At 42.6% G+C, this 19,093-nt stretch overlaps 1 protein-coding gene across 3 annotated transcripts in view; it reads left to right on the top strand.

The window, feature by feature from the left end:
* Positions 1–3,224: 3,224 nt before the first annotated feature.
* Positions 3,225–19,093, top strand: part of coq9 (coenzyme Q9 homolog (S. cerevisiae)) — a 34,395-nt gene continuing 18,526 nt past the window's right edge. Inside the window, exons 1-3 of one of the 3 annotated variants that reach the window (XM_077711866.1) lie at positions 3,225–3,445; positions 12,440–12,617; positions 17,125–17,257. In XM_077711866.1, coding sequence (XP_077567992.1) covers positions 3,361–3,445; positions 12,440–12,617; positions 17,125–17,257 — 396 coding nt within the window. In that variant the 5' untranslated portion in view covers positions 3,225–3,360. The remainder of the gene's footprint in view (positions 3,446–12,439; positions 12,618–17,124; positions 17,258–19,093) is intronic. The other 2 variants (XM_077711865.1, XM_077711864.1) reach the window with 2 other exon arrangements.

The raw sequence follows: 19,093 nt of genomic DNA, 5'->3' as shown, positions 1-19,093 counted from the left end.
TTCGCCGGAGTCCCTGGAAGAAGGGACTGGCGACGTCAAGAGTGGTAATTCGCCGGAGTCCCTGGAAGAAGGGGCTGGCGACGTCAAGAATGGTAATTCGCCGGAGTCCCTGGATGAAGGGGCTGGCGACGTCAAAAGTGGTAATTCGCCGGAGTCCCTAGAAGAAGGGGCTGGCGACGTCAAGAGTGGTAATTCGCCGGAGTCCCTGGAGGAAGGGACTGGCGACGTCAAGAGTGGTAATTCGCCGGTGCCCCTGGAGGAAGAAGCCGGTGACGTCGAGAGAGGCAATTCGCCGGAGTCCCTGGAGGAAGGGGCTGGCGACGTTGAGAGTGCCAATTCTCCGGTGCCCCTGGAGGAAGAAGCCGGTGACGTCGAGAGTGGCAATTCGCCGGAGTCCCTGGATGAAGAAGCCGGCGACGTCAAAAGTGGTAATTCGCCGGAGTCCCTGGAAGAAGGGGCTGGCGACGTCAAGAGTGGTAATTCGCCGGAGTCCCTGGAGGAAGGGACTGGCGACGTCAAGAGTGGTAATTCGCCGGAGTCCCTGGAAGAAGGGGCTGGCGACGTCAAGAGTGGTAATTCGCCGGAGTCCCTGGAAGAAGGGACTGGCGACGTCAAGAGTGGTAATTCGCCGGAGTCCCTGGATGAAGAAGCCGGCGACGTCGAGAGTGGCAATTCGCCGGTGCCCCTGGAGGACGGGGCCGGCGACGTCCAGAGAAGCAATGATCCGGGTTCCTGGGAGAAGAGGGTTGTCCACCCCCCGAGCAAACAGGGTAAGGTGCCCGACCGTACTAAACTTCTAATATTTCCTGAAGGCAGGCAGTTTGGCAAAGACTTAAGGGACCAGCTGGGATGCCTGCCGGACCGACCACTGCCTCGTCTCGTTTCTGGCCGGCGCGGACGCCCGCCGGATCGACCTCAGCCTCGTCTCGTATCCGGCCTGCGCGGACGCCCGCCGGATCGACCACAGCCTCGTAACGTTCTTGGCCGGCGCGGACGCCCGCCGGATCGACCACAGCCTCGTCTCGTTTCTGGCCGGCGCGGACGCCCGCCGGATCGACCTCAGCCTCGTCTCGTTTCTGGCCGACGCGGACGCCCGCCGGATCGACCACAGCCTCGTCTCGTTTCTGGCCGGCGCGGACGCCCGCCGGATCGACCTCAGCCTCGTCTCGTTTCTGGCCGGCGCGGACGCCCGCCAGACCTGCCACTGACTCGTCTCGTTTCTGGCCGGCGCGGACGCCCACCGGATCGACCACAGCCTCGTCTTGTTTCTGGCCGACACGGACGCCCGCCAGACCTGCCACTGACTTGTCTCGTTTCTGGCTGGCGCGGACGCCCGCCGGAGCGACCTCTCTGTCTGTTCTTGGGTTGGTGTGGAAGACCACCGGACAATTCTAGATCTCCCACCCACCCTCCCTGCTTGTTTCCGTTTCTCATGTTGTAATTGACCTTGGGACGTCTAGAATCCGTCCCTTAGAGGGGATGTACTGTCAGGAGTGGCTGGATTGCCTTTCCTGGCATGACGTCACGATAACTATCAGCTGTCACTAATTACGTGATTAGATTATTTTTGGTATTTAAGCATACTGATTTTCTGTGGACGCCGTCGGATCGTCCTGGTTTCGTCCTGGTTTCGTTTCCTGTCCTTCCTGTTAGTCATTGCCGTTTCCATTGACGCCACGCCGCTTGTTCTTTTCGTTTGTAATGAGTGGTCAAGCCAAGTTGTTTAAGTTATGTTACCCCGTTTATTAAATCAACCTACAAGAGCTACAGATCTGCCTCACCTTTCCATTTACTTCGGCGACTCTGCATCTGGGTTCAACTTCTCCACCGATCCAGTCGCACTACGCGGCGAGATCGTAACAGAGATATTGGGTGAATCACGAAGTAGAGATCAATTTCTGTAAATTTAGAATACAATTGTTGTTTAAACAATTAAGTAAGTGATTAATATGGGTCAAAAAGTAACAAGGGAGATGGGTTTGTTGCCAGACTGCAGGATGGAGATCGGGGGGTTACTGAATGTGCGGTATGTGCAGATGCGTAGTGTGGGGGGTTGCATGTGTCTGCCGAGATGGGTGGAGAGGAATGGTTTCTGTCCCAATTTGAAGGATATGTGAAGGGTTTGATGAGCGTAGAAGGGGAATTGTTGAATAGAAAAGATATTGGTAAGTGAATAGAAAAGATTTTGGTAAGTGAATAGAAAAGATTTTGGCAAGTGAATAGAAAAGCTTTTGGTAAGTGAATAGAAAAGATGTTGGTAAGTGAATAGAAAAGAGTTTGGTAAGTGAATAGCAAAGATTTTGGTAAGTGAATAGAAAAGTTTTGTAAGCATGAAGAAAAGATTGTTGCAAGTGTATAGAAAAGAAAATGTAGAAAAAGCAGCTGGAGAGAGAGAGGGGGGGAGGGAGGGAGAGAGAGGGAGGGAGAGGAAGAGAGAGGGAGGGAGAGGAAGAGAGAGGGAGAGAGAGAGAGAGGGAGAGAGAGGGAGAGAGAGAGAGAGAGAGAGAGAGAGAGAGAGAGAGAGAGAGAGAGAGAGAGAGAGAGAGAGAGAGGGAGAGAAGGGGAGAGAGAGAGATTCAGCACACATTTATTTATATATTTACTCATGTATTTATTTATTAACTAACTTATTACCTATCTATTTATCTAAAACACCTTTCCCATTTCTGCATCCTCACCCTCTACTGCTACTGTGACAACAAAAATTTCCCAAACACGGGATGAATACCCAAATACGGGCTGAATAAAGGAATAAAGTTATCCAATCCAATTAACAAATATTAAATTTTAATTTAAAAAAAAGATAGAGGGGCTGTAAAACACGAAAATATATAAATAAAAGTGGACAGAGCTACTGCCACTGGCTTCCGCCTGGCGGCGCCATCTTGGAAAAAAATATTTGGACAATGCCGGCGGACCGGATTAAAAAACCAATGTGGACCCCGGGCCGTAGTTTAGCTATCGATTCGCTAACCACTAGCTCCACTGGGCCGCTGAGTTTTCATAGTTTTCATATCTGACTTAACCAAAAAAATCACTCGCGGTTTAAGAAGAGGCTACGCAGTACGCAGAACCGTTCCGGGCCAAACAGGCTTTAAAATATAAATATTAAAGTCCCTTTGATGTGAATGCATGCGTTTTTTAATTGGGGTCTACTGCCCAAAAGGTTTAAAAAAAACATTTCCAACGTCCAATCTACACGTAGCTATATCTGCCGTTTTTGCCGCGCTGGAAGAAGTTGCGCAAATTCCACGCAGTAACGATTTTTGTTTCTGCTCGCAATCGCAGTTTATACGAGTGTCCCTGTTGGATCGTAGTTCGTTTAAGAAATCTAGCCGCATAGTACATTATATCTATTCAATGTCCATAGTATGGACACATATAAAAATGGCGGCGATCCTGAGAGCTGTACGAGCCGCTAGGACTTTTCGGGAGGGTTGTAGCGGTAAATACGTGCATATTTTTCATATTTGTGATTCAGATTAAGCTGTTCATAAATGATCTTGTATTGCTGTTATGTTTTTGTGGGTTGTCAAGAGTTCAATGCTGATGCGAGCAGAACTAAATGTAGCTGACTCCTCGTGTTAAAAGATAGTAATAGCCAATGTCATGCTATAATTGTTCGTTATAGGAAGCAATTATTTATCCAAAATTCAAAGTCGTCATATATTCATTCATTCGTTCATTCATTCATTCATTTTTTATTAACCGCTTTATCCTCGGTTCTCATGAGCAGCCTCTCCCGTCCGCACTGCGGTCAAGTCAGCAGCTGTTTCTCTTTTCGAAGTGTAGGGTGTCGCGCTTCAGGTTGCCCTCTGCCCTTAGGTTTTATGGCAAAGAGGCAGAGAATAACGGACGCGCGCATGAACTGAGAAATAGGCGATGACTACGTCACCGCCGGATCCCAATCGAGCGCTTGCGGCAGTGGATTTCAACTCCCTTTCATGTGAATTGATATTCACTTCAATGTAAATATGCAATGTTGGCAAATAAACGTCACTATTTAAATAAATAACTGTGGTAACTTCAAATAAGAGCTTAATGCGTTCCGCGACTGAGCTCGTATGTCGATTTACTCGTATCTCAAATGAACATTTCCCATAGAAATTAACTAAAAATTAATTTGTTCCAACCCTCTGAAAAAAGCACCAAAAACATGTTATTGGATAGGAAACACTTAATTTTTTTGGATTTCGCAACCTATTTACAGAGTAATAAATAACTAGTGGTTATTGTGTTTAATAGTACTAAAATTAGACTGATTCCACGGAGGGGAGAGAGTGACTTTTTTGAACGGCAACGTGCTCATAATAAACAAGTTTAAATGAATTAAATTGATTGGATTACGCTACAGACACACTAAAAATACTTTTAATCTAACCTTACACTAAACTTAATTATAATTTTGTTTTAAACTTTTTATACCTTTTTCCTCCCGGGTTTGCTCCATTTTCCCCGCTTCCACCGTACTTTCAGGTGCAGCTAAAAGGAACCTATCGAGGGTCGGTAATTTTTTTCTTCCTTTCAAAATACTCAGAAAATAGTGCACACAAATGTCCTCATAATAGGATAACGTACGTCCACTTGCCAACAAGACTTAGTGTACCCCTCTCGAATTTGCGATCAAGCTCTGCCATTCTGCACTGACTAACGGGGAAAAAAAAACACTGAAAAAATGCAATGTTCCGCCCAGTGTTCGTAGAGACATTACACGAGTGAGTTGCGGGGAGAAAGACAGTGCCAATGATGTTCTTATGAGCAGCCTCTCCCGTCCGCTGTATGCTCGTATATCAAAAGTGGTCTCGTATTTCAAGATAAATGTTTGTTCAAAATTTTACTCTTATCTCAAATTTCTCTTAATTCAGGGCACTCGTATGTCGAGATACAGTGTTCCCTCGGTTATCGAGGTTAATAGGGACCGGGACCACCCGCGATAAGTGAATTTCCGCGAAGTAGGGATGCCCCTTCAAAAATGATTTATTTTATTTTTTTACCCCCCTGTATACAGTACACCATATAGAATACGAGTAGAGAGAGTGAAATTCATGTTATAACAAAAAAACTAAAATATGTTGTCTCAATGTAATATTTGTATTTTTTTTCCAAAAAAAAAAAATGCGCAAAGCTCTGAATTTGCGGTGGCTGAACCGCGAAGTAGTGAGGGAACACTGTATTACTGTGAACTAAAATTACTGCATTGATTTTTTTCTGTCCATTGGAGGAAATCCCAGCAATGACGTCACCAGGCAGTTTTAGCATAGGATATTTTATAAATGGACTGTGTCGTTGAAAAACTGAAAGGTCTACAATAAACGGGGTAATTAGCCATTACTTGTGGGCTCAATGGGTCTACGGGCCTGGGAGCCATTCAACAAAATATCAACAAAATAGGTCCTAATAACAGTAATAAATTAATAATTAATAAATGGTGTGTTCAATAAACAAAAAATATCAATCCGTCAAGTGGTTTGGGAGCTATTTAAGAAATTAGGTACTAATAAAAGTAATACATTAATAACGAATAATTAATGAACACCAAATCACTTATCTTCTCTGTGGATTTGGTGCCAATACGCCAAATGGCTTGGAAGCTATTGAAGAAATTAGGTGCTAATAGCAAAAATAAATTAATAAATAATAAATGGAGTATTTTATTGGAAAACGAAAAGGTATTTGTTAAACAGAAGGTAATTCCCTATCTTTTCTGTAACTATGGTGTCAATCTGTCAAATGGCTTGGGAGCTATTGAACAAAATAGGTGCTAATAACAGTGATAAATTAATAAATAATAAATGGAATGTGTTGTTGAAAAACCAAAAGGCATATTTCAGGTCAGGCATACTAATCGATAATACTTGCAAATAGTCAAAGCTTAAGTTTGCACACTTAGAGAAGGTAAAAAAAAATGCAATCACTCATCTATTAGGATCAGACAGCCGTTTCTGGCCACCATAATGTCAACTCAACAATGCAGGGTTTAGACAAAAGTAGCATGGGAATGTTAACATAAAACATCCACCCATGCATAAATCACACTATCTATTCCTGGTCCCCGAAACCTTCTGTTTAACGAAGACCTATTGGTTTTTCAATAATGTATTCCATTTAATAATAATTAATTTATTAATGTTATTAGCACCCATTTTGTTCAATAGTTCCCAAGCCAATGGGCGTATTGACACTAAATTTACAGAAAAGATAGGTAATTACCTTCCATATATCAAACACCTTTTAGTTTTTCAATAACAAATTTCCATGTATTAATTATCCATTTATTACTGTAATTGTCAATCATCTATTTTGTTCAATAGCTCCCAAGCCATTTGACATATTGACACAAGATTTACATTACATTTGTTGGCAATTACAGAGGCCAAACATTTTCTTTAACTCTTCAGAAGCTTTTTACACACTGTTGCTGGTAATTTGCCCCATTCCTCCATGAAGATCTCTAGAGCAGTGATGTTTTGGGGCTGTTGTTGGGCAACATGGACTTTCAACTCCGTCCACAGATTTTCTATGGGGTTGAGATCTGGAGACTGGCTAGGCCACTCCAGGACCTTGAAAGGCTTCTTACAAAGCCACTCCTTTGTTGCCCTGGCTGCGTTTAGGATCATTGTCATGCTGAAAGACCCAGCCACATTTCATCTTCAATGTCCTTGCTGATGCAAGGAGATTTTCAGTCAAAATCTCTCTATACATGGGCCCATTTATTCTTTCCTTTACACAGATAATTTGTCCTGGTCACTTTCCAGAAAAAGAGCCCCAAAGCATGGTGTTTCCACCCCCATGCTTCACAGTGGGTGTGGTGTTCTTTGGGTGCAACGCAGTATTCTTTCTCCAAACACGAGAAACGGTGTTTCTCCCAAAAAGTTCTATTTTGGTTTCATCTGTATCAAAAAAGTTTCAAAGAGTAAAATTATGTTCAAGTTAATCAATATAATTTTCATTGTGACAGCGGATAAGAGACATTTGTAAAAGCGTCCTTAACCTCCAACTTGGTACGCAGGAAAAGACCAGAGAGTTTTAAAAAGATTAACTGAAACATCCCAAAAGAGGCATCAAAGTCCATCCTCCTCCTCATCATCGGTGCTGTCCCATGATAATGAGCTTGTAGGTTTGCAATGAAGAACCTTGGACATCTGTCAGGATTCCTCTGGCATCCCTTGGTTGATGATCTGCCGATATCCACGGGTGCTCAGCGGTTCTTTGTGGCGAACAATTGACACGAAGAGAATAATGATTAGGATCAGCACCATTCTCCCAGTCCTCTTCTGGATCATCCAAATGCTCTCTAGCGAACCGCAGACGTTCCTGGATGTGTACCGGCTTGAGCAGAGGGACAAGTTTGACAGTGCAGGATTTGGGTCCCTGGCGGCGGATTGTGTTACTGATAGTAAACTTTGTTCTTGTGGTCCCAGCTCTCTGTGGGTCATTTTACCTACAGCTCTTTGGTCTTGGCCATAATGGAGTCTGGAGTGTGAGATACTGAGGTTTTGGACAGATGTCTTTTATACCACGAATGAGTTAAAACAGATACTATTGATACAGGTAACAAGTAGAAACCTCATTAGAAGTTAGACCTTTGACAGCTAGAAATCTTGCTTGTTTGCAGGTGACCAAACACTTATTTCCCACTCTAATTTGGAAATTAATTCTCCAAAAATCAAACAATGTGATGTTCAGGTTTTTTTTATTTCACATTCTGTCTTTCAAAATTGAGGTTTACCTATGTTGACAATTACAGGCCTCTCTAATCTTTTCATGTAAGAGAACTTGCCCAATTGGTTATTTGTTCCTCAAGATATGGTCTGAGGACTGAGCTTGTATGTTGATTTACTCGTAACTTAAATGAACGTTTCCCATGGGAATGAACTAAAAACAAATTAATTCGTTCCAATCATCTGAAAAAAACCCCACCAAAAACAGGACATTGCATTGGAAAAACATTTATATTTGTTCTAACTCGCCATCTTGGTCCGGGGGATATTTTTCCACGGCAAGGCGCTCGTTACAAACAAATTTAAATGAACTTGGATTACGATGCTTAATTCTAATTGTTTTAAATTTTGATACCTTTCTTCTCCCAGGTTGGCTCTATTTGCTCCGCCCCCACCCTGGCTTTCAGATGCAACCTATTGAGGGTTGTTTGCTTTTGTCTTCCCTTCACAATATTCCCAAAATGATGCACACAAATGTCCTCACAATAGGATAATGCACGACCACTTGCCAATGAGAAGTAGTATATACACCATTCGCACTGACTAACGGAAAAAAAAACACTGAAAAAATGCAACACTCAGCCCAGTGCTCGTAGAGAAATTGCACAAGGGAGTTGCGACCAGAGAGACATTACACGAGAGAGTTGCAACTAGAAAGACAGTGCCCATGATAATAATAATAATAATAATAATAATAATAAGACATAGGCTTTGTCATCATCATTGGCAAACAACAACAAAAGCCTAATTGTCATCATACCCAGAAACTGCGTATGACGAAATTGGTAGTGCTTCTCCATAAGGTGCGTTTTCTCGGCAAAAGATCCAAGTAAGTGATAATTTCGGACTTGTAATTTGGCATTCTGCCGTTATGGATATGTCTCATCATCCCGGAGTGGATCACTCACCTCTCACCATCTTCCACTTATCCTCTGATGTTCTTATGCTCGTACAGTGAACCCTCGCTTATCGCGGTTAATGGGGACCGGGACACCCCAGCAGAAGGGCGAAACCGCGAAGTAGCCGGGCGCCATTAAAAAAAAAAAAAAAACGCTTATAGAAACGTATAACACGTGACCAAAACCACCACCAGGCTAATATGCTGTTCATTCAGGTGTTTTATTTCACATTAGAATGCGGGTGTTATGTTAGTGCATACAAAAAAATCACTGCAAATGTAATAAATGTAAACTTTTATTCAGAAAACTCAGAATTCAAAAATTCAATTCAAAAACATCATACAGTCAGGATGGATCTTCTGCAGTTCTTTGGCGGCGCGTAAAAAACATTGTTATGGGGAGTTGGGAACGTGTTTTTTTTTTTTGTCGGTGAGGATGCGCTTGTAAACAGCCACGCATACGCCCACGCATACGCCCACGCATACGCCCACGCATACGCCCACGCATACGCCCACGCATACGCCCACGCATACGCCCACGCATACGCCCACGCATACGCCCACGCATACGCCCACGCATACGCCCACGCATACGCCCACGCATACGCCCACGCATACGCCCACGCATACGCCCACGCATACGCCCACGCATACGCCCACGCATACGCCCACGCATACGCCCACGCATACGCCCACGCATACGCCCACGCATACGCCCACGCATACGCCCACGCATACGCCCACGCATACGCCCACGCATACGCCCACGCATACGCCCACGCATACGCCCACGCATACGCCCACGCATACGCCCACGCATACGCCCACGCATACGCCCACGCATACGCCCACGCATACGCCCACGCATACGCCCACGCATACGCCCACGCATACGCCCACGCATACGCCCACGCATACGCCCACGCATACGCCCACGCATACGCCCACGCATACGCCCACGCATACGCCCACGCATACGCACACGCATACGCACACGCATACGCACACTCGTTGAAGGCGCTTTTTTTCTTGAAAAGTACATCTTGAAAATGGCTTTGCCAGCAAATTTGCAACCATTATCATTTGTTTTCCTCTCTGTTGGCCATTGTGGGCTGAGTTTGCTCCCTCTGGCTTTGGCCCACCTATTCTATCACTAGCCAATCATAGTTGGTGAGAAGGCGATGACGTATCCCTACGACTGCGAGAAGGCAATGACGTATCCCTATGCCTGCGAGAAGGCCTGGTGTCACCAAATCAATTCTGATTGGTTAAAGCAACAGTCTTATCGACGCTTGTTTAATGCAGCAGAGCCTGCAGAACTGATTGTGAAATCCTTGAGGCAGATTCCTGACCCTGGCAACAAATAATGGCTGAAATGTGATTGGTTAAATGCTTCAATATGAAAACACAGATCTGAAAGCAGTGCAACCAGGGGGAAAGCAACTAAAATTATTTGAGTAAAATTGTGACTAAAAATTAGTAAAAATATATATTTTTTTGTTTTTCTCAGTTCAGACCAAAAATTGCACCAATACTGGTAACTGGCAAATGCTGAACAAATGTCACTATGACAAAACATTTATGCACAGCATGTGGTATGGACACCTGCTAAAACAAACTACTACCAGTAGGAACACAATTCTCAAATGGAATTGAAAATTTTAAATTCTTAAAGTCAAATTCATTATCATAATATTACCTTTTTTTCAAAGTCTGATTGATCATCATCACATTCACCAAACAATTGATTCCATTCTTCTTGAGCCAGGATAGCACTACCTGAGCAGCCATCTGGCGCGCCATCCCATCATAACGGCTGCTGGGGGAACTTTTTCACCAGTGGAGGGCAGGTTTGCAGGTTAATTTATTATTTTATAAACAAATAATGAAAACATCCAATCTAAACATCCCCACATTTATTTGTTTAATAATGTACATAATGATAGGTCTGAAAATTCAACTTAGGGAGCAGGTTAAGAAAGAGTGAGATCAATTTAAATAGAAAATAAGTTTATTACCGGACTGCAGGATGGTTGGAGAACGCTCCGACAGCTGTGAACCTCTCACAGCTTGTCTTCCTTGCAATTCTCTCTGAATGAAAACTAGGTCGGTCTTTATATAGGAACACAGGGTAATATTCCTAAGACAGTGATGTAGGACAGAGTTTATGTAAACAAAACTTTGGGCTAATATGGTTAGCCATGTAGGTTTAAGTTGTATGCAAACCCGATATATTTCTATAGCTCACACAAACTGCCGCAGCCTATCTTATATTGCGTGTTTCAAACAAACAGTTCCAAAGCGAGTTGCCCACATTCCACAATACAAGGAAACAATTGCAAAACCTCTTAGCCAGCCTATGTTACACTTCGTCAGGCGAACAAACAATTGCAAGGCCGGCGAGTTAGCTATCTTACAATTTGTGTTGTGAACAAACAATTGCAAGGCCAGCTAGTTAGCTATCTTACAATTTGTGTTGCGGACAAACAATTGCAAGGCCAGCTAGTTGGCCTATCTTACATTCCACTGTCTTAACAAACAATTGTAAAACCAGTTTGGCCACATGGCTCGACATGATCAAACAATTATTAAGACAGTTCGCAGGTCTACCCCACACATAATTTTTAAATTTGTATGACATTTGTAATTTTTGTACATAGTTTGTATTGTATTTGGAATATTGGTACAGAAGTGGACTAAAAAATGAACAGTGAGCTAGCTCTATTGCTGCACCATTTTTTTGCTATTTTTCTTCGCCACGGCTGACTGGCGACCAGTCTTGGGTGTGGCCTGCCTTTCGCCCTAAGACAGTTGGGTTAGGCTCCAGCAACCCTTTCGAGGATGGGTGGTATGGAAGACAAGTTTTCCACGACCCTCCTTCTTGCAAGTAAAATATTTGACAGGATGTCCTCCTTGCATGGTTTTATACATTGCAAACGTGCTACAGTGTTTAGGTCTTATATGACCAGATAAGATCTACATTAGGAAATTAAAACGTGTTCGGAATCTTTGTTTTTCCTTTTCTTTTATGGTTTCAAAAGAATTGTGATTAAAATGTACATTTTGTATTTAATTGTAAAAAACAAAAAATTTAAAATGATCTTTATCCATGTTGCCCACCGTTGACCCTCTCAGCATAGATTGAACACCAATAGAAGAATACAATGTGATCATAGTAATAATAATCGGACATAGGCTTTGTCATCATTATTGACTCAACAAAAGCCATCATACCCACTAACTGCCTATCACGAAATTAGTAGTGCTTCTAAGATGTGTTTTCCCGGCAAAAGACCCAATTATTATAAGTTAAGATAATTTCAGACTCGTAATTTGGCATTCTGCCATGATGGATACATCACTTACCTCTCACTGACTTTCACTTACCTTCAGTCAGCCAGTAGGAGGCAGATCACCGCCTAACGTTTTTTCATGTTACCTCACCCCAAAGTTATTACACAGAATATATTGTGTGTTGTGTTACCGCAAGTTTAGAGTCCTGACGGACGAAGGAAAAACTATCCTTAATCCTATTTGTCTATACTTTGTGAGACTTATAGCGTCTGCCAGAGGGCAGCAGCTGGAACAGATTGTGACCAGGGTTTTATGGGTCCCCGATGATGTTCCTGGCTCATCGGGGACCAATACCCCCCTAGTCACAATCTGTTTTCAATATAACATATATAATAGTGAGTCAACCAACTTGCAGAACAGAGCTTTTTAATGTTGCAATTTATATTGCAAACAACCAGAAAAATTTTCAAATGTTTTTTTCCAATGTTTCATGTTTCATTACTCCTTGTATTTGTGGTATTACCAGCAGCGACTCTGCCTGTAATCCTGAAAGGAGGCTTCCGAGATGCAGGTCTGAGGGTTCAGGATGAATGCAAATCAAATAAAAAATACATCTCCTCTCCCGGCCATTACCTAGTAACATCTTCACAAGGAAACTCAACAATTAACCCAATAGCAGATGAGTTCGCCACACCAACATTGAGGTATGGTAATGTTGTAGAGTGCTCTTTCTTCCTCTGCGGGTTTGATTAATTTCAGGTAGTTACACGAATGCAGGCTGGGCGTGATACACAGTCACTTTAGGGCTTTTATTTACACAATATTCTGGGCACAAATAATTTACAGACACATATCTGTGTCAATCACGAAGTGAGCGCAGGCTAGAGATTTATAATCACCTTTATACTGTCAGAAAGGTGTTGCCAAAACTGTTGCAAAGGATGGGATTTTCTACAATTTGGTAAACCGTTTCTAGCTTATATTAAATGGCACATTCTTATTCCTATACCCAGGGCATTAGTACAAAGTTCCCAGTTAGAAAGGTCAACTGATGACCTGACATGCAAAGGTACACCATACATTTCGAGGACATAACTGGCCGCAAAACAGTTAATGCAGGTATGACTAAATAAAGGGCAAAAGACACATTTTAAGATGAGAAAGAGTGTGACACCTAAAAAGGCAGTGACAGACCTTAATGGCAATATGTAAACATATCAAAACCATTGTTATGGTGAAAAGAAAAAAAATGACACATAAAAAAACAAAAAACATACAATAACAATAAAATCTACTTGATTATGGTAACAAAAAACTAGAAAGAAAATTTAAAAATCAAATCCCCTCAGGGCTCGACATTGATAACTGCATGAATTACCTTGCACCAACGTTACCAAGTACTTTCGGGCAGCTAATTACGTTGACAGCTGCCCGATAGGGCAAGTAAAGTGTTGATTATGTGATCTATAATCCTTATAAAGCGTGATTTATGGATGTGTGTGTGTGTGCACCTGGAAACTCGCTGGCGGAAATTCTCCCCAAAATTATGTTTGTAAATGACGTGGAAAGGTGTCTTGGGTCAGCGCGTCCAACACCATCATGTCTCGCGGATTCTTTCTGTCACGAGGGGAAAAAGGTGTTTTGGAGAGCAGGAATAGATAAAGCGTGCTTTATGGGTGGATGTTTTATGTTAAGAACCGGCTGTTAAATCCTAATAGACGAGTGATTGAATTTTCCCCTCTAAGTGTGTAAAGGATTTGCAAGTATTATAGATGTGTATACTTGACCTGAAATATGTTAGCTCGCTGCTCTCTTGATATTAGGTGCCAATAATAGTAATAAATTAATAATTAATAAATGGAATCGGTTATTGAAAAACTAAAAGGTATTCGTTAAACACATGGTAATTACCTAGCTTTTCTGTAAATTTGGTGCCAATGCGTCAAATTGCCAGTGCGCATCAATCATGAGCTGTTTGGGATTTTGTTTGCTCATCGTCTTTAAAATATTTCACCATACAGTTGTGGTCGAAAGTTTACATACACTTGGGAAGAACATAATATTATGGCTCTCTTGAGTTTCCAGTTATTTCTACAACTTTTCAGGGTGAGGTAACATAAAAAGACGTTGAGCGGTGATCTGCCTCCTACTGGTTGACTGAAGGTAAGTGAGATACAGTTAGAGGGGGTTAATGTGATGTATCCGTCACGGCAGAATGTCAAATTACGAGTCTGAAATTATCACTTATTTGGGTCTTTTGCCGGGAAAACGCACATTATGGAGAAGCACTACCAATTTTGTAATACAATGCTGGGTATGATCACAATTAGGCTTTTGAGTCAATGATGATGACAAAGCTTATGTCTTATTATTATTGTTATTGTGGTTGTGATTGTGGTTGTTGTAACCGTCATCGGTTATTGGTGATGGTGATGATAACAATAACGCCGCCGACGATTAATAATCATTATCATCATCTTTTCTTTAAATTTGGTGTCAATACATCCACCACCGCCACCACCAATAAAAACATAGTGAAGTTATTAAAGAACCAAACTTTGTGAATGTTTTTTGTGACAAAGAAGTATCTGTTCCAATCACTCTATCAGAGAAAAATCTGAGTTGTAGAAATAACTGGAAACTCAAGAGAGCTATGACATTGTTCTTCACAAGTGTATGTAAACCTAACCCTGACCACAACTGTATCTGTGTTTGGTTCTAAAAGTATCTCTAAATTAAATATACACAATATTTATCGGTGGCCCGGTGGAGCCGTCGGCCTCACTGATCTGGGGCTCCTGGGTTCAAATCCGTGTGTGGAGTTTGCATGTTCTCCCCCGGCCTGCGCGGGTAATCCAGTTTCCTCCCACATTCCAAAAAACATGCATGGTTGGCTGATTGGGCACTCTAAATTTATCCTACGTAAAAAGGTTTTTATTGTTGATGCTTAATAAAGAACTTAAAGAATGTGTTACATCGTTTTTTTTGGTCATCCTGTAAACATGAAATTAGGGCCGGTGGATTGCCACCTTGGGCAGTTAAGATACCATATTCTCTCGCATATAAGCCACACCCTTAAAATTGTTTTAAAATCGTGGAATTTGACAATTTCTAACGTATAAGCTCCTTGATTCACAATTTCCACCTCCATATTCATGGTTTTAATAGGGAGTACATGATAGGTCTGAAAATACAACTTCAGGAGCAGGTTAGGAACGAGTGAGATCAATTTAAATATGAAATAGGTTTATTACAGGACTCCAAGATGGTTGGAGAATGCTCCGACAGCTGTGAACCTCTCACAGCCTGCCTTCCTCGCAATTCTCTCTGAATGAACAGAGCACCGTCTTTTTATAGGAACTATAGGGTAATATTTCTAAGACAGTGATGTAGGACAGAGCTTATGTAAACAAAACTTTGGGCTAATATGGTTAGACATTAGCAGGTTTAAGTTGTATGCAAACATATTTTTATAGCACACACAAACTGCCGCAGCCTATCTTATATTGCGCGTTTCGAACAAACAGTTCCAAAGTGAGTTGGCCATATTCCACAATACAAGGAAACAATGGCAAGGCCAGCTAGTTAGCTATCTTACAATTCGTAGTGCGAACAAACAATTGCAAGGCCAGCTAGTTGGCTTTTCCTCCATTCAACTGTCCTAACAAACAATTGTAAAACCAGTTTGGCCACATTGGCTGGACATGAACAAACAATTATTAAACCAGTTGGCAGGTCTACCCCAATAGTAGAAATGTTACTTTGAAGGGAAAATCTCAAGAAAAATAATTTCACGAGGTATTTCTCAGATACTGCCTGAATCCAAAGGGTCGTCTGCTGGATTGCACATTATTTGCGTCAATATCATAAGGGCGTTTATATGCCTGTCTTTATGAATGCAAACTATTAAATTATTCAATTTGAAAAAAGAAATAAGTATCTTGATGAGAACCTAACTACTGATGTTGTGGTGGTGGCCAAATTGCTTCTAATGTCAAAATATCTCTATTTTTGTTCGATTGTTCATATTACTTCAACAGTTGTCACATTCGATTAAGAAATAAAAAGAAAATAATCAAAGCAGAATTTTGTTTTATTTCATAATTACAAAGGTATAATCCTGTCCTCCGTGTGTTTCGAAAGGGAGGGTGTTGCCTGCACGTAGACAAATTCATAACGTAAGCACAACCAGGAAGTGTGTCTGTAGCAGTATACAGTAATCCCTCGAATATTGCGGTTAATGTAGACCAGACATGGCAGCAATAATCAAAAAATCGTGAAGCAGGTTCACGCCTATGATAGCTACTTCTTTTTTTCTTCAGTGCTGAGTCCTTGTAGCAAGCGGAAGAGTGGGGAGTAATTCTGCTGGCGAGTTTCAGCGTGAACTTTCACATTTTTATGATTTTTTTTTTTAAATAACAGCAGTGGCGGCCCGGTGACGCGAGTTGTTAGCGCGTTGGCCTCAGAGTTCTGGGGACCTGGGTTCAAATCCCGGCCGGCCATGGCTGAACACGAGACCAGTACACACTTTCTGGTTGTACTGCTCACGTCACTTCCATTTTTAATTTGCCTATCTGATAGCAACGCTCTTTCGGAACAAAGAAAGAAAATGATTCTACATTTGTGATTATGAAATAAAACAAACGTCCGCTTTTATATTTTTTCTTTTTGTTTCTTGTTTGAAAGTGACAACTTTTGAAGTATATGAGTATTGAAGTATATGAATGAATCATCGAAATAATCAAGATATTTCAAACGTTTGTGCATATGCACCAAACAGCAGTTCAGAGAAACCACCCTTTTTTGAGTCCTTGGAGGGTGTGCTGGAGAGTGTTCCTTCGGGGGACTCCCTCACACATATATAATAGTATTACAGAATAAACCCAACAGTGGTCGTGTCATAGGACCTGCAGCCTCATGTCTTGGACACTTGGGTAAAGAGAAGAGAGGGGCAGAGCTGTCAACCAATTAAGAATGAGGGTGGCTTATACGTGAGAAATTTTAAAATTCAACAATTTTAACACTGGCTTTTACGCAGCTTATATGCTCAATATTGTTTGTGCCATTTCTTTATTCTGTTTATCAGTTGTAGCATTATAATCAGCAGTCTACGAAAATTTATAAATCTCACGTGTTACTATATTCACAAAACGTTCCCCATTTTTGCTTTCTCCAAGTTAAAATGAATTTGTCCGTGTTTTTTTTTGAAAGTTGCCAAGAGTCTGGTTCAAATAAAAATGAAGATGCGATACACAAACAGCTTAAAGCTCAAGTTTTCAATGCTGCTTTGGAATTTGTCCCACACCATGGCTGGAGCATGGAGGCCATTGCGGCTGGCGCTGAGGTGAGACTCAATCAGAATATTTTAGGATTGCCTCGTTATTGTTTTTGAATTGCTTTCTCCCTGTGTTCTCATGTTCGTTTCCCTACTCTTGTTTGTTCTTCCTGTCTCACCGTTACTCTCGCGCAGCTGCGCATCATTTAGAATTAGTTCCTGATTTGTCTATTAAACTCCACTGATCGTTAAGTCATCTGTTGGATCGTCTGCTTTATTTGCCTTGTCATATGTCTACGTTACCTCGTTCCTCGATTCGCTGTTTTCCCTAGTCGAGTTTGTTTTCTGTTATTTCTCGCTAAGTCCTTTGTGACTTTCCTTTCCTCCTGCCTAAGTTATTAAAGTTTTTGTTTGAGCACCACTTCCCTCTTTGCCTTCTTCCCTGCGATTGGGTCCTATGCCTCGACGTCTTCCCAAAGATGTGTTGATACGATTCGACCAGCATGGACCCAGCGGGAAGCCACCGACGCTCTTGCCGACGCCATCCATCCATTATTATTGCGTGACTGCACTATTCGCCGAAATAGTTAGCCGACCGGACGTTGTGCTGAAACGAGATTTGTGCGCCATATATGGCCCGCTACAGATAATGACATTCATTTAGAATAACAAGGGCATTTATTCATGGCCAACACACGCAGAACAGTACGAGACAGAAGAAAAAAGTAGTTATAGCAGTAAATACTGTAATGAAATTGTAAATCTAGGAATCCTACTCCAGAAAATTTACATCCGCATAAAAAACATTGAGATTAATCTTTGAATTAAGGTTCTCAGCAAATCATTTTGAATATAAATTTCCTAAAATAATGGGAAATTATTTAAAATTTAAATAATGTTCTTATTGGCACAATATTCATAATATTCAAAATAATTTGCTAAGAACCTTAATTCAAAGATTAATCTCAATTTTTTCTATGCCGATGTAAGTTTTCTGGAGTAGGATTCCTGGATTTACAATTTTATTACAGTACTTATTTAGTTAAAACTACTTTTTTTTTCTTCTGTCACGTACTGTTCTGCGTGTGTTTCGCCGTGAATAAATGCCCTTGTTATTCTAAATGAATGTTGTTATCTGTAACGAGTCGTATATGAACCGCGGGCCGAGATTGAAAAACATGTACACACATGACCGGGGACGGGACGGGCGCGCAAATTCGTTTTGGCGCAACGTCCAGTCGGCTGGCCATCCATTCGGCTAACTATCCATTCCGCCAAACGCCCCCTCGGCGAAATGTCCTTTGGCCAAACGTCCGTCAGTGAAACCTATTTCGGTGAATAATATATATGGCGTACTACACTGGCCTCCCAAAGGAGGCTGTAAGCTCCACGACTCAGGGAGAAGAGGAAGGAGTTGGCTCTTCGCTCATGTTTGCCCGTCCGAGCTCCCCGCTTGCCTTCGCCCGTCCGATCTCCCCGCTTGCCTTCGCCCGTCCGAGGTCCCCGCTCACCTTTGCCCGTGCCGGGTGGCCCCAGGCCGAAGCCTCGCACAAGATTCTCCATGCTGACTTGCCCACTAGTCAACCCGTGCCGAAGCCATGAACCAGTGTCCCCGTGCCGACTGGCCCAGCAGTCATCCCCATGCTGAAGCCACGAACCAGCGTCTCCATGCCTGCCGGTCATCCCTGTGCCGGCTGGCCCGCCGGCCATCCCCGTGCCGGCTGGCCCGCCGGCCATCCCCGTGCCGGCTGGCCCGCCGGCCATCCCCGTGCGGGCTGGCCCCCCGGTCATCCCTGCGCTGAAGCCATGAACCAGCGTCCCTGTGCCCGCTGGCCCGCCGGTCATCCCTGCGCTGAAGCCATGAACCAGCGTCCCTGTGCCCGCTGGCCCGCCGGTCATCCCTGC

Source organism: Stigmatopora nigra, unplaced genomic scaffold (assembly GCF_051989575.1).
Source record: "Stigmatopora nigra isolate UIUO_SnigA unplaced genomic scaffold, RoL_Snig_1.1 HiC_scaffold_51, whole genome shotgun sequence".
NCBI classification, from domain to species: Eukaryota; Metazoa; Chordata; class Actinopteri; order Syngnathiformes; family Syngnathidae; genus Stigmatopora; species Stigmatopora nigra.
Note: the sequence above shows the minus strand (reverse complement) of the source record. Positions and strands in the feature narration are given on the sequence as shown.